Here is a 14,446-nt window from a genome sequence, read left to right on the forward strand (position 1 = left end):
TATGAGTTTGATCTTAAGAAGAGTCTTAGATTCAAAGACAAAATAACAGCTTCATTTAATGTAAAATTTGCCAGAATTGTCACTAAATAGAACTATCATTAGGGACTGCAGTGGTAGGACAAAGGGTAATGGGTTCAAACTGAAACAGGGGAAGTTTAGATTAGATATAAGGAAGAAGTTCTTTACAGTGAGGGTGGTGAGGCACTGGAATGGGTTGCCCAAGGAACTTGTGAATGCTCCATCCCTGGCGGTGTTCAAGGCCAGGTTGGACAGAGCCTTGGGCGACATGGTTTAGTGCGAGGTGTCCCTGCCCATGGCAGGGGGTTGGAACTAGATGATCTTAAGGTCCTTTCCAACCCTAACTATTCTATGACTCTATTTACTGGCCAGCTGTAGTGGAACTATGTAATTCTTGAGCTGTTCCAAAACCTGCAGGGTAAATAGCAAAATGGCACAAGAGAGGATTTCAAACTTTTTCAACTCTTTCACGGCATGTTCAAGGCCAGGTGGGACGGGGCTTTGAGCAACCTCGTCCAGTGGAAGGTGTCCCTGCCCATGGCAGGGGGATTGGAACTCGATGATCTTAAGGTCCCTTCCAACTTTAACCATTCTGTGATTAGGAGAACCATGATCATAGTAAAATATAAACATCTTTTTCCTTCTAGGATATATAAGTCTGTGGGACTTGAACAGTTGCACAGTAACATCTGGTTTTACCACTGACAACAAAAAGTCTTACCTAACTAGCGCTGGATAGAAAAGCAATTTTTGTGTGTTTGAGTGACAGCCCTGCTTGTCATCTTGAGAGGATCAGATGCAAACCCAACTGTCCATTCCACTGAAAAATGACTCTTTTGGAAAAGTGTCCACTAGCAGCTAGGAAGAACCTGAAGAAAACTAAACTGTCCGATGATGAAAGACACAAGTTGCATCTTGGATCTGTTAAAGACTGCTATTCAGAGATGTAATAGTTCACTGTGCCCAAGGAAAAGCTATGCATTGTGAATAGGATTCAGAGCCATGATGGTCAAAGAACCTGCTTAAAGTAGCTCAAAAGAACTTTCAAGAGGTGAGGTGAAAAAGTAGTGAGTATCTTCAAGAACAGATGCTTTACTCTGAATTGCAGGGAAATAAACATGTTTGTTCAAGGTTTTCAACCGTTCTTGAATTAGCCTATAGGAAACTCTCACAAAATAGCAAGCCCCACTACTTTCCTAATGTCACCTGACTGGTCTAGTGCAGACCTTCCCAACATACATCTCAGTTAATTTGTCTGGTCTGTGGCATTCCACAGGCCAAACCATGTTTGGCCTGCCTCAGTCTCCTCTGCAGAAACTAGCCAGGGTTGCTAGTCCTGACAGAGGAAGATATGCTACCTCTAAGCTGTAGCATAAACAAGTTGCTTTCTCGTTGCCCAGAGTACATTTCTTTACCGAGACTCACTGAGTCGATACGCTGCAGGACTAATGCATCTGTCATTTGAGTTTAAAGCAGGCTTCAGCAAGTAATAGCTACCAAGATAGTATTAGCTTTGAAATAAACAACAGAAGAACTTCAGACATATTTCTGGATGTGATAAAGTATCTCCGTGATTTGCAGGGGCTTTTATCATTGCTGTTAGACTCAGATATGTATGGGGGAAAAAAAGGTTTAAATCAGATTGCAGCATTTAAAGCAAGTTGGGTTTGTATGAAACCTGAGGTATTTTTTCCGTCTGAGGTGCCAATGTCAAAGACTTCCAGAGTTACTGGAGATAAGACCTCTTAATAAAAGATGTATGCAGATAAGAGGGAGAAAGAACTCCAAGCCCTTAAATTGCTGGTATAGCAATTGGTGCAGTTTTGTCCCAATAGACTGCTTGGGTTTTAGGGGAGACCAAGTAGGGTACAGTTCAGTCCAGCAGAGCCTAAACAATAAAAACACAGATTAAGACTTAATGGTACAAGCCACAGAAATGCCCAAGTGCTCATTTTTACGTCTGAATTAACACAAACTGTAGTAGTTTCTGTCAAGCTGAAGTTAGAGATTTTTAAAGTCTTCAAAGTTGGGAAATGCCATCTTGCTTACAAAGGCCCACTTCAGCTCCACAAGAACATCCAAAATGGAAAATCCTTAGATTTTGGGAAGAATGGGGCATTTCACTTACCACCATTCTGTATCAGTTCCAAGACTTGACAGTACCACGATATCATTTCTAGATGTGTAGATTAGTGAAATACAGTTTAAGGAAGTTTAAAAATGGAGGTATTATCACTGTGCTTTTTAGCAATCAACAGGTATGAACGTATAACAGCACACAGAAGACTACACTTGAATAATTTGCACCTATCATGGCTGGTAATGAACCGTATTTGGATTCAGGCAGCTTACACAATAAAGTCATACACAGCAACTGGAGAAAACCTGTATTAATCTTGTGTACTATTCCAGGCCTGCCAGAATTCCAGAGTCCAAAAAAAATACAGTAACTGCTGGAGACAGCAAGATGGCCTTATAGGCAGCAAGTATATCATATTGCTCACTTTGCTTTCAAAGCAGTACGCTTTCCATTACATGTATTTTCTGTTTTGAAGTTTGGTTTGATTATTATTTTGTCAAGATTAATCAAACTGGTCCATGGGATGGTGAGATCAAGAAACACTCTTGTTCTCCTGCCATTCCTTTTAAATAGACCTTTTGCTGCTGATGAACTTGTATTACTTCAAAACTGAAAGGCAAAAATCAAGAACTTAGAAGTGCACCATGTTTTCGTGAGCTTCAAGAAAACAAGATGTAACCTATGCTGAATTAGGATGTAGCATGTACAAAAAGCAGTTTACTGTGTAGTTACATATGCTATTGTCAACTTCAAAAGTGTATGTTGCCCAGATTTTTGTTTTTGCAAGAACCTAGACTTACTTCATGACAGTCAATACGTATCTCAAAGATAAACTGGCTTAACAGCATTTACTTTTCATTTTCACTTCGCTAGTGAGGTTCACCCTTTAAGAAACTCAACATTAAGAAGCAACATAAGCGTTCTCTACTTACCTTCCAAATTTCATACTAGCATCTTAAGTGCTTCTTCAGCAATTACCATTGACCTTTTATGAAAACAGATGCAAAACCACAAAATCTGGGTTTGGTTAAAAAAGGTGGCGAAATGCTAAATGCCAGATAACATCACATCTTGTCTCATGTAATTTTTTAACGACAAATTAGCCAGAGTATTTAAAAGAGATTATTTTAGATACACCCATGCGTACTTGAGGCACATTGCTATCTGCTTATGAACTGAATTATTTCTGCTTTTGAGCAATGTCATGCATTCGGCAAGCAAGTGCCGTTTCCCCGGTAATATCTTCACTGGGAACCCTGAGAATTCATATTCCCTACTAGAAGAGACATTAGCATAAAAGAAGCATCCCTGCATTAGAAAGATTTATCTGGACCACTTTCAGAATCTAAAATTTTCTTTCTGCAACAGAACAACGTACACTTCCTACTTTAGCAATTATTCCAGATGAACAATTATGTAAGGCTCCCAGCTTTCTCCTCTGCCTTGGAAGAAAGTGATCGTGATTTAGCCACTAGAAATTCAAGCAATACATTCAAGATATATTAGTATAATGTTAATAGTTACTACTCCACTTATATTTTGCTCTGCAACTTCAGCATTTACTTAAGCGACTCTTGTATTTTAACACTAGGGAGAATCACCATCTTAGGTAGGCATTAGATGTTGATACAATCCCCAGCCCAAGGCTGCTGACCAGTCTTTCCAAGAAGGAAATTTAAGAATCATTAAGCCATAACCAAAAGAAAAAGGACTAAAATGTGGAGAGGACAACTTACAACACTTGTCTTCAGCAGCTGGCATGATCATTCTCCATCAGTAGCCGTGATCCAGGCCCCTCCGGAGCCTATCTTTGCTACCTCAGATTAGCCTCTAGGCCTGGAAAGCAAGATAAGGCCTTGGGATAAGCTTTACCTTCTTTCCTACCCTGCTGGTGGTTGGAGCGCATACATTAGTTTACCATGGTAAAGGTCTCCCCAGTGGAACTAGCCCACTTCATAAAACTACAATTTTAGAGCAAAAATTCAAAACACTGGCTTTACGCTCCCCTGCCATATGTTAACTAGTGTTACTTGCAAATGCTAAATCCTGTTAAGGAATCAGATCATAACTGTGGAAACAGGCTCAGTATTTTACATAGCTTGTAATATTTAGAGTCCTGCACATTGATTCATACCATCTGGCCCAACAGCACAGAGACTTTCTTTATGCCAAGCGCAGTACATCCAGGCCCGGCCATCACAGCCCTCTAGTGGAGATGCAGGAGGGAGTTTTGACGACCTTCACCCATCATGGCTTGCTTTTGCTCATCTGCTTTCTGGGCTGCTCTCAACTCAACACAACCAGTCTTCAACCAGGCTTGGCTAGAGCTGATGTTGCTTCTCCCTCTGTGCCATCAACGTTGATCTTAGCAGCAAAGAGCAGAGATCTGTGGGGACTTCTCAGCACTTGCAGCCCACCTCTAGCTAACCCCTGCCCCCAGCCCTGCAGAGCTACTCTCTCTGCCTTGCCAAACCCACAAGAAGTTTCAAGAACATTGTTGAGCAGCAACCCTAGGTGCAAGCTTTGGCACACCCCTCACTTCTCTATTAGCATCTTCCATTGCAAAGAAGCAGGAACAGCTATTTTCATCCTCTTTCCATGTCCTCTAAGGTGTGGGGGTGAGGAAGTTCACTTTTAACTACCACCCAAGTGGGATGTGGACGCTACTGGCACTCTTCAGGACAAGACCCTTACATAGCCTGTCAGAAACCTGCTGGGATTTGTCTGCTGGCTCTGTGCCAGTCACGCTTATGGTTTTTATTATCTATCAAAACTTTTATTAACAGCTTTTGCCTTCAGGCTTTTTAGATACTTGCCTAAGTCCAAGAGCTGTGGTGCTGCACCTAAAGCCAGGTGTGGCCGCAAACATACGCAAATACCACTTCAGGAGAAGCAAAGTTTACATCCCAGAGAATACCAGTCACGTCTCAGCTCTCAGAGACTGATTATGATGAAGATTTCATCACATTTGTGATTTCTGTTCCCTGAGCTGTCAATATCCCCTTTCAAGGCTTATATAGGCAGTGGCAAAACAAACAATCAAATAAATAGTTTTGGCATTAGGAGACCATCTTAATAAAGATGACATCAGGATGCTAGACAGAACTCAAACAAAACCTAAGAATTTCCAAAACTACATATACACCATAATTCTATCATATCCAAAAATTGACTCCCAAGTGTAAAGTCACAAAGACAAGAGTTTAATAATGACCAAAAAAAAAAAAAAAAAGGCAAAATAATAATTAAAAAAAAAAAGCTTAAGTTAGTGGTACTTTCATTCTTGAAATAACATACTGGTCATATGAAAGTCACTGAAGAGGTCTGCTTTTAGCTTGGAAGACTTTTACAGTTACAGCTGAATTCAAGAAACCTAATTCCAAATGTGTGATGTTAACACAAAAACTGATAACTTAAGACATGGAATAAAGAACAAATTCAGTTAAGACTCTAGCAGTTAAGTGAGGCCTTTCAATAACATGAAAAGTTCTTCAGTATCTTTCCCACCACCATTATTTCAAGATTCACAAGGTTCTTTTAAAGACTAACGGGGTTAAATTGAAACCAAGCGCCATATGCTTGCAATGTCTTCTGTGAAGGTCTGAAGCCACCCTGTTTCAATTATTTGGTTATTCAGTGCAGAAAGTTAAGATCACAGAAGGTGTAACAGCTTTTAATACTCCATTAATATTATAGATTAAAAATTATTGCATAGTCTTATGCATTTCCTAAAACAGCGTTCTCTGGAAATTAAACATTTTAATATAAAAGGAGCAACTCTTTAAAACATGAATTGCTTTCACTACCTCGATCTTCTATCCTTTTTTGATTTGTCAGTACATTTGTCCATTGTTTTCTCATTGTCTCCTCTGCACTTGGGGCAATACCATTTGCCCTTTGGTTTGTAGGTGAGTCCAACACACGAGAAGTGGAACCACTCGATAGGACACTGTTCGTTATCACATCCTATCATTTCGCCGTAAGACACTTGGTTGCATAAGCAGTAAGTTGGTTCATTTGGATCAATTGCAAATTCTACGGGTGAAACCTCTCTCTCTTGTTTGGCTTTGGAGCGTTTTTTCTTCTTGGAAGATTTAGATCTTTTTTCTTTAGGGGGCTGATCATCGCAGTCATCGATGCCATTTGCTATATGGCACAGATCACGGCTTTCACTGGTTCGCTGGCGACGAGGTCTACGTGAAGATCTCTCTGGCTGGCAAGACTCCATCTTTGCCTTTTCTAGAGGCTTTTCGTTCTCAGACAGATCTTGGAAACACTGAGAGTGTGTTTCCATTTGCCGGGCTCTATTCTCTACCAGTTCTAGCATCTGAGTAACTATCTGAATTTTTTCATCTCCGAGTTCTTGGCTGTTGATTAATGCACGCTGGAGATGCTGCTGCAAGCGCTTCTTCTGAACAGGATCATTTTCTGACTTGTATTTTTCATAGACATCATCTATTTCTTTTAATGCTTCTGTAAAATAAAAATAGGAATAATTACACAAGATGGAACATGCTCAAGGAAATTCAGAAATTTACTTCTGACTGATGAGAAACAGTACAAGTTTTAATTATACTCTAGCGAGCTAGATCAGGTACTTTGTTCAAGTTGCACGTGGTCATCCAATCAGTGTTTAAGATCACAATCTGCGGCAAAAAGAAATTCTCAAGTTCTAAGAAAAAAGCAAGCTTATTTTAGCCATGGGAAAAAGAAAGGACAGCCCAAGAAAGGGGACTATAGCTGCTGGAGCGTGGATAGTCCAGATCTTGCCTCCATCTGAAAAAGCAGGAATTTCTGTCGAGAGTCCTTACCACTGTAGCTCCAAAATCCTGGCCTACAAAGCAAAGCAATAGCTTACTATATCACAAGAAGAAACCTAGAATTCACATAATCATTAGATATCATGATATATAACACTCCAGAATTAGGATATCTAGGTCCTCTGCCTTCCCTTTCTTCTTCATCTAAAGGTTTGGTATTAAACTTTCAATTAGACATAGTTATAAAAGGAGTATGACAACTGAAGTTACATAATAGCAAATTTACAATCAGGGTTTAAATCAACTTAAACCACTCGAAACACTTTTCCTATTACCAAGCTAAATTACGGCAAGTTGCATTTTAAATTGAGGCTGAACTTTTCAGACCAGGTGACCTACTGTTTAGCGCATCACAGGATATTGTTAAGCAACTAAAAGTGAATGGCTCACAGCTTGACTTCTAAGCTATTCTTCTTGCAAGTCACGCAAAATAACTGGATGAGTTGCTGTGAATCTTTAGTAAAATTTAGTTCTCGGGAAATTGCTAATGTGGAAGGAAATAGATCAGTAAAACTGTCAGTGAAACCTGATGCATAGTGTTAGATACAGTACTGGCTCCTTCAGAAACAACTTAAGGATTCTATTTGAGCAAGCAAGGGAATTTATGAACGATACTAAACAATCTACTTCTAAAGCAAGAAGATATGCAGTGCAATCTATTTCTTCCTAAAGACCCAGGTTTCACAAACTGGCTTTCATTTTTAAAGAATTTGTCTACGTTGTACAGTTGTGAAATGATTCAGGCTTGTGCTAAATGGAAGCCATAGATACCATCCCAACATTGTTCAGAGTGATTTCTTTTTCCTGCTGACACCTTGAAACAGTAGCTTAAGTGTGAACAGCCGCTTTCTACTATAAATGCTGAAAATGTATGACAACAGGAGCCAACAGCATTTTGTTCCGTTCCAGATTTTCATGAGGGGAAGATTAAAATCACTACTCTGCCTGTCCAGTAACTCAGCCTATTTCTTCTCAATACTAACATTCCAGCTACCACTAAAAACACAAGCTTTGTCTCCTTGCGTCTTCAGCTGCATCGCTTGCCTGTTGCCCTGATAGTGTGAGTGCAGGAGAATCTTACTATCTGCTCCTGAGAAGTGCAGAGTAAGGTATTCTGCATGCTGTGGAACTAGAAAGGGATAACCAGAGTATAATATTCAGCAGCCACATTATCTCCCACCCAGCTTTTTGCCTTTTTTTTTTTTTTTTTTAATGAAGGAGAAAAAAAAAAAATCAAAAGCCAAAAAGTGTAGGTGTAGTTACAGAGATTTTCCATATTGGGAACGCTCTGCCCAGAAGAGCTCACAAGCAGTAACTGCTTTTTCACACTGTGACAGAGAACAACAGTCACCCTGCATTGATTATTCCGTAAAGATAATGCTGCACACAGTTTAAAATGGATCACCATCCATTAAGAAAGAACTTTTGGATTGACAGAGATGCAAGTTCATCAAACTCCTTGATCAAAAGATCAGAGAAGGCATCCATACGCCCAACTAAACAGCTCTGAAGCCCCTGTTAAAAAAATACAACCCCCAAACACAAAAAAACCCCAACCCAAACCAGGACCAAGTGTTCATTACAGAGAATCTGATTAAGTTTGGTGGAGCTAATAAAAGCTAAAAGGATTTGTTTTCCAAACACAGAAATCACTTCGTCCCTCCTGCATGAACTATCACTACCTTTTAAATTGGCACGAATTCTACAGCACTGCTTTTACATCTTTCAGTCTTGGGCCTGAAATATTTTTAATCCAGTTTTTAGGGTTTGACGGGGGTTTTTTTGGTTGCTATTTTTTGAAACAGTTGAAAGCTTTGATAAAACTAGGAAGAAGCTTCTGCTTTGGCTCAGTATTGTATTAGTAGCTGAAGGAATACATGTAGGAGCCATAGCCTAAGTATAAGAATTAATTCATTCAGGACAGACCTGGAGCGCTGGCTAGTCACCACAGCTCAGGTAGGGAGCCTGCTAGGCAGTCCAGCCTTCACTAAAGATTCTAAACTGCAGACAGGTCTATGCCCTTCGGATTTTAAAAACACAGGAAACTTACAAAAGCCTGTTCTTATGTATTTTCCTGGGTAGTTAGAAAGATAAATGAAAGAATCCGTTTACAATAGCTGTCTTCTGAGGTGACCCATTCAACGTCTGAAAGGCCTTAACGGTCCCCTCTTCCCATGCCGAAAGCTGCCTCCCAGGCAAGACGGAAGATGAGGCTCCGGCTCCTGCTCCACAGGACCGAATTCCCCCGACTCGAGCCGTGGGTCCAGCCGATGGCCCCCGCTGCACAGCTCAAGCAGTAACGCTCCTCGGCAGCGCACCCCAAATCACGGTTAGGCCGGGAATTAGAAGATACCGCAGCTGCGTCGCCCGAGAGCGGGAGGTGGAACGGATTTAACCGACACTGACCCGGCGTGTCGGAAGCAGCCGTGCCGCTGGCTGAAGTTCAGGGTAACTTCCCGCTCTGTAGCCGCGCTGGGCACTCGCCCTCAGCGCCCCGGGTCAGCGTCCGCCGCGCCGGGCAGCCGCGGTTTACCGCGGGACGGGGCCACTGCTCCGCCGGGGCACAGGGAGCTGTGAAACCGACTCCCACCCCCCAGCAGCACCACCACCGGGTCAACCGGCGGGGGGAGCGGGACCGACCCCCACTTACAGCCGGGGCCTAGCGCCAGGCAGCGAGGTGCCGCCGGCTCCCACCGCCCCCGGGGCGGGGCCGCTGCCGCGGGACGCCCTCCCCGAGGAGGGCCGGGCCGCTGCTCTCCGTGTTCGCCGGGGCGGGCGGCGGCCCGGCACGGCCGCGGTTTCAGCCCGGCGCAGGCCCGGGCAGGGGGCCCACCCCGGCGCCCACCCGCCTCCACCGGACCCGCCCCGGCTCCGGCCCCTCCGCGCCGGGCGCATGTGCGGCGGCTGCCCTCCCCGCCCCCCCCCCCCCCCCGTCCCTCCCCGCCCGGTGCCCTGTGGCGGAGGCCGCGTCCCGCGGCGGCGCCCACCTTGGCACTGCGTGTCCATCTCCCGCAGCAGCGAGGCGTTGCGCTGGATGTCCAGCGGCAGCGACTCCACGCACTCTAGGTAGTCCTGCACATAGAGCGAGAGCAGCCGGGCCCGCTCCCCGCCCGGCGCCGCCGGCCCCGCCACCAGCTGCGGCCCCGCCAGCATCATCCCCCCGCGCCAGCAGCACATCCGCCGCTGCCGCCAAGCCGCCCGCACCGGGCGCGGGGTCCCCGCAACGACCCCGCTCCGCTCCCTCCTGCCGCCGCCTCTGTAGCCCGCAGGGGGCCGAGCTGCGCCGAGGCGCCACGGAGCAGAAGGCGGTAAGGAGCGAGCGCCCCGCTGGGCCAGGCCTGGCCAGAGCCGATGCCGCTGCCGCGGGGTCCCGCGCCCCTTCCCGCCGCGGCGCCGCCGCCGAAGCAAAACCCCAGTCGGAGCCCCCGCCCCTGGCCGCGGGGCTGCGCGCATGCGCGAGGCCCTGCCCTTATAAGGCGCGGCTGGCGGCTCTGCGAGAGGTTCGCATTCTCCCGCCTTCCCCTCTCGCCCGCTCCTACTGGCGCGGCGCGCGGCAGGGGGCGGGGCCGGCGCGGGGGGCGGGGCCGCCCTTAAAGGCGCAGGGCCCTGCTGCTTCCGCGCCGCGCGGAGGCGGTGGCCGCGGGGGGTGGGGGCTACTCCCGCCCCGCCCCGCCCCTCGCCGGGTGTCCCGTGTGTGGGCGGGGAGCGCTGGGGCGCCACGCGCGGGGGGCGGGAGCTCCCGGGCGCGTCCGTCCTTGGGCAGCGACCGCCATGTCCGCGCCCCCGCAGGGGCGGCCGAGGCCGGCGTGCGCCCCCCGCCGCGAGCACCGCCCGGCCGCAGCTGCGTGAGGCGGGGAGCGCGGAAGCAAGCGCCAGGGGTGAGTAGCCCCGAGTTACCTTCAGTTTTCAGCCGGCTTCTGCCGCTGCGGAGCTGGGAGCGGTGCGGGGAGCGACCCGGCCCTGGGGACCGCTAGTGTCGCAGGGGAGAGATCCGCGGGGGTCCCTCAGGCGCGCCGCCTCCTGCTCTCGGGCGGCGTTTGTTAGTGCTCATGACGTCCTTCTTCGGGCAGTGCCCCCGTGTTTATTCGCTCTTCCCAAAACAGTCTTGGATCCCGGAGACGTTGCGGAGTTCCTCTGAGGATGTGCGGCACTGTCATGGATTACACTTGTTCCCTGTGTAGGCCATGATGCTCTGCGCTGTATTTTCAGTCACAATCCCGAACCTTCCCACTGTTTCAGGAGTTAATACAAAAGATATTTGAGCAAGCAGAAAAATGCCGAAGTTTCACATTTGGTGCCGCAGCCTTACCCTTTGCACTGTCCTCTCGGTTTTTTGGGGTTTTTTTAATACTTTGGCATACAGAATAATCTGTCAGCACTGACGGCATTAAATCTCTTGAAACGCACCTTTCCAAAGGCATTGTGTCTGACACCAGTTGAATGTAAGTAACTTGTATTGCAATAAAATGTATTCACATATTAAATTGTTTGCAGATGACTTGTGTATTTCTCTCCCAAACGCTGCTGTGAGCTATATATGCCACCATTTATTGATGGAGAGCAGTCTCTATCATGAGGGGAGGTTTGTACCGATGCCATGGTTGACAGGGCATGTGCAGGGAAGGCAGGTTTCTGCCTGGTACACAAGAGTGTGCTCCATAGCCAAGCTTTTCTCGCTGTAGTAGTTGATAGGGTGAGGCATCTAATTAACTCATATCCTCCAACTGTAAGAAGCAGCAGTTTAGACTGTTGCTGCCCATAATAAGAACTACCTGATTTAGCTTTAAAGAAGAGCAAAGTGATGTGCAATAAACTATTACTTGGGGAAGCTGAGTGACATTTTATCCTGAGGAATCATTTCAGAGAATTTTAAATGAGGCATCAAGGAACTTTAATTTTTTAAAACCCACTCGCCTGCCAACAAATTCCCAATTTTCACAGAGTATCTTGTCTTTCCCAAGGCTGTTGTAGAATTTGTATCAAATGTTGGCCACAACGAATGTAGTAGGAAACAGGAATAGAAATACACTTTTTAGTGATACACTTTTTCCTACTGGGAGGTTGATATAAAGCAGAATTACTAAATGGTTGAGATTTCCTCCCCATCTCTTTTTCAGACATTTTTCTGATCTTCACTACATGAATAACAATTGGTAGGCATCAGGAGAAAAATAGTCTTGTGGAGTCTTGAAACATCTTGAGGGGACCCGTACATTTTGCAGTGTGTTGCATTTATATTTCAATGGGGGAAAATACATCTGCTGTAGAAAAAACAGCCTCAGAGATGATTGAATTCAAGAGTGAAAAAATAAAAAAATAAAATCCAACCCCCCAAAAACCCTTCTGTCTTACATCCCTACCTCCAGGTAAGTGGCCAGCACAACCAGAGTACCCACACAAATGTTGTAGATAATGTTTCAGGGTGGCATGATCAAGAGTGGTGATCAAGCAGCAGCACAGGTTGTGCAGAGGGGTTGTACAGTCTCATCCTTGGATATTTTCGGAACCTAACGGGATGAGGCCTGGCACAACCTGATCTGGCTGTGAAGCTGGCTCTGCTTTGATGGCTTCCAGAGGATCCCTTCCAGCCTACTTTTTTCTATGATTCTGTGACTACATAATCTGTGCCAGATGGCTCCATGGCGAGTCCTGTGACAGAATTAGTGTGTTGAACTTCGCTGAATTCATCTGACCAGCACACAGATCAGCATCTCACATGATGGCAATCTGCAAGTATTATTAAGACCCCAGCCCAGTTCACGAAAGTATTTAAACACATTCTTAACGTTCAACTCATACAGCTGCTAAGCTGGTATCCTACATGACAGTTATTTTCATACATCTACGTCTAAGATGTTGAGTAATTGTAGCTGCAGACAGATGGCTTTGCCCGAGTCAGCAGTGTGTTGGCAAGTTCATAAAAATGAATGAAAACAAAGTTGTAGGCAGTTCTTTCAAAACATTTCTTATTACACTGATGTCACTCTGGCCAAAAAAACAGGAAGTCTGCAGCTCAGCGTGTTCATGTTCTTAAGAGGATACCTTCATCTTTAAATCCGTAACACCAGTAAAAACAGCTGCTGCTTTTTTGTGTGCTGTGACAGCTCAGATTAATGAAGCTAAGCCTCAGATCATTTTATGCTACTTGTCTTGGTTTTGCACAAATAGATTTAGAAAGGGAAGATAATCTAGTTACCTTCACTTCCACCAGCAGTAAACTGCTGAAGCTTTATTATATGGTGCTCATTGCTGTCACTTCTGAGTAACTGAAGTCTTTCATATGGATTCTTTCATATAGTATTAACAGATAACACTTGCTGTACAGGCAAAGAGCACTACCCATATACCCCTGTAAAAGGACCTGGATTAATACAAATGATACAATATTCTTTAGAAGGATGTTGGCTGCTTTGAGGGATTGTGTTTCTGCTTATAGTAAGTTTGATTGGCTGTATTATTCAGCTGTTTATTTTGGGTTATTATTATTTGTTTCTTCATCTCATGAAGAAATACAGCTGAGAAATAGAAATTTCTTGCACGGAGCAGAAAAAGAAAGCAAAATTGTCCACTAAAAATTCATGTTATTTAAAATCAAATGTTCATTACAGTTAAATGTTAATTTTAAAATAACATTTTGGCATGATATTTTTTTCCCCCCAGCAAGAAACTGTGTATGCGCTTCTCATTCATAACATTTGTTACAGGTAATTTCAGTGCTAAACACTTACTGTTTGTCCCTTTGGGGGAAGCAGTATCTTCTCAATTGAGAAGGTACAACTGAGATCAGCTAACGTTTCCTGAATTTAAATGCTGTCTGCTGCTTTCGAACACTAAAATAAAGATTTAAGTTGAGTAGTCTTGAGAATGCAGCAGTAACATTAGACCAGGTTTCCCTAGGAAAGAAAAGCCTTAGCTTGCTGCATGTTTGAAGCCTCAGGGGGGAGGAAAGCAAGAGCAGCAGGCTGAATTTTCAGGTTTGATTATGCCTCAAAATGGTTAGGAGCAAGCACTTGGAGAATTTTGCTGTATTGGACTCCAGATTGCAGGTTGATAGCCTCTGTGACCCAACTGTATTTCTTCTCTTGATGGCTGTTTGTGAGAATAATCTGGAGATAAGAGACATGGCAGAGCAAGCCTTGCTATTTGTAAAGATGGCCAGGCAGAATGACTATACATTTCCACCAATCCTCTCCACTGAGTGGAGAACTGTCAACTGGAGATTGACATTCACAGAGGTATCAGGGATGTGTTATTAGCATGTATTGCATAAATGCTCCATCCCTGGCAGTGTTCAAGGCCAGGTTGGACAGAGCCTTGGGCAACATGGTCTAGGGTGAGGCATCAATGCCCATGGCAGCGGGGCTGGAACTAGATGATCTTAAGGTCCTTTCCAATCCTAACTGTTCTATGATTCTATGAAATAATAGCTGGTTCCTGTCCTTTTTCACCTAATAATACACAAGTTTGCTAGATTTTTTCAGCTTTCCATTGATAACCCAGGAGGAGTTTCAGCCTGTGGAAAAATAGT

General features: G+C 44.9%; 1 protein-coding gene and 1 long non-coding RNA gene across 4 annotated transcripts; one reads left to right on the forward strand and one right to left on the reverse strand.

Moving 5' to 3' along the window:
* Window positions 1–1,231: 1,231 nt before the first annotated feature.
* Window positions 1,232–11,031, reverse strand: ING2 (inhibitor of growth family member 2). Of its 3 annotated transcripts, none has more exons than XM_030493117.1 (3): window positions 9,906–11,031; window positions 5,905–6,571; window positions 1,232–3,083 (listed from the first exon to the last, which is right to left on the reverse strand). In XM_030493117.1, the coding sequence occupies exons 1-3, from the start codon at window positions 10,369–10,371 to the stop codon at window positions 3,041–3,043; spliced, it is 1,176 nt and encodes a 391-aa protein (XP_030348977.1). In that variant the 5' UTR covers window positions 10,372–11,031; the 3' UTR covers window positions 1,232–3,040. The 3 variants fall into 3 exon arrangements, with proteins under 3 accessions (XP_030348977.1, XP_030348978.1, XP_030348979.1); XM_030493118.1 differs by lacking the exon at window positions 1,232–3,083 and adding an exon at window positions 3,091–3,934; XM_030493119.1 differs by lacking the exon at window positions 1,232–3,083 and having other exon boundaries at window positions 5,150–6,571.
* Window positions 10,609–11,402, forward strand: LOC115610960. Its single transcript, XR_003992411.1, has 2 exons — window positions 10,609–10,796; window positions 11,022–11,402. It is a non-coding gene; the product is annotated as an uncharacterized LOC115610960 (long non-coding RNA).
* The last annotated feature ends 3,044 nt before the right edge of the window (window positions 11,403–14,446 follow it).

Source organism: Strigops habroptila, chromosome 7 (genome assembly GCF_004027225.2).
Source record: "Strigops habroptila isolate Jane chromosome 7, bStrHab1.2.pri, whole genome shotgun sequence".
Taxonomy (NCBI): Eukaryota; Metazoa; Chordata; class Aves; order Psittaciformes; family Psittacidae; genus Strigops; species Strigops habroptila.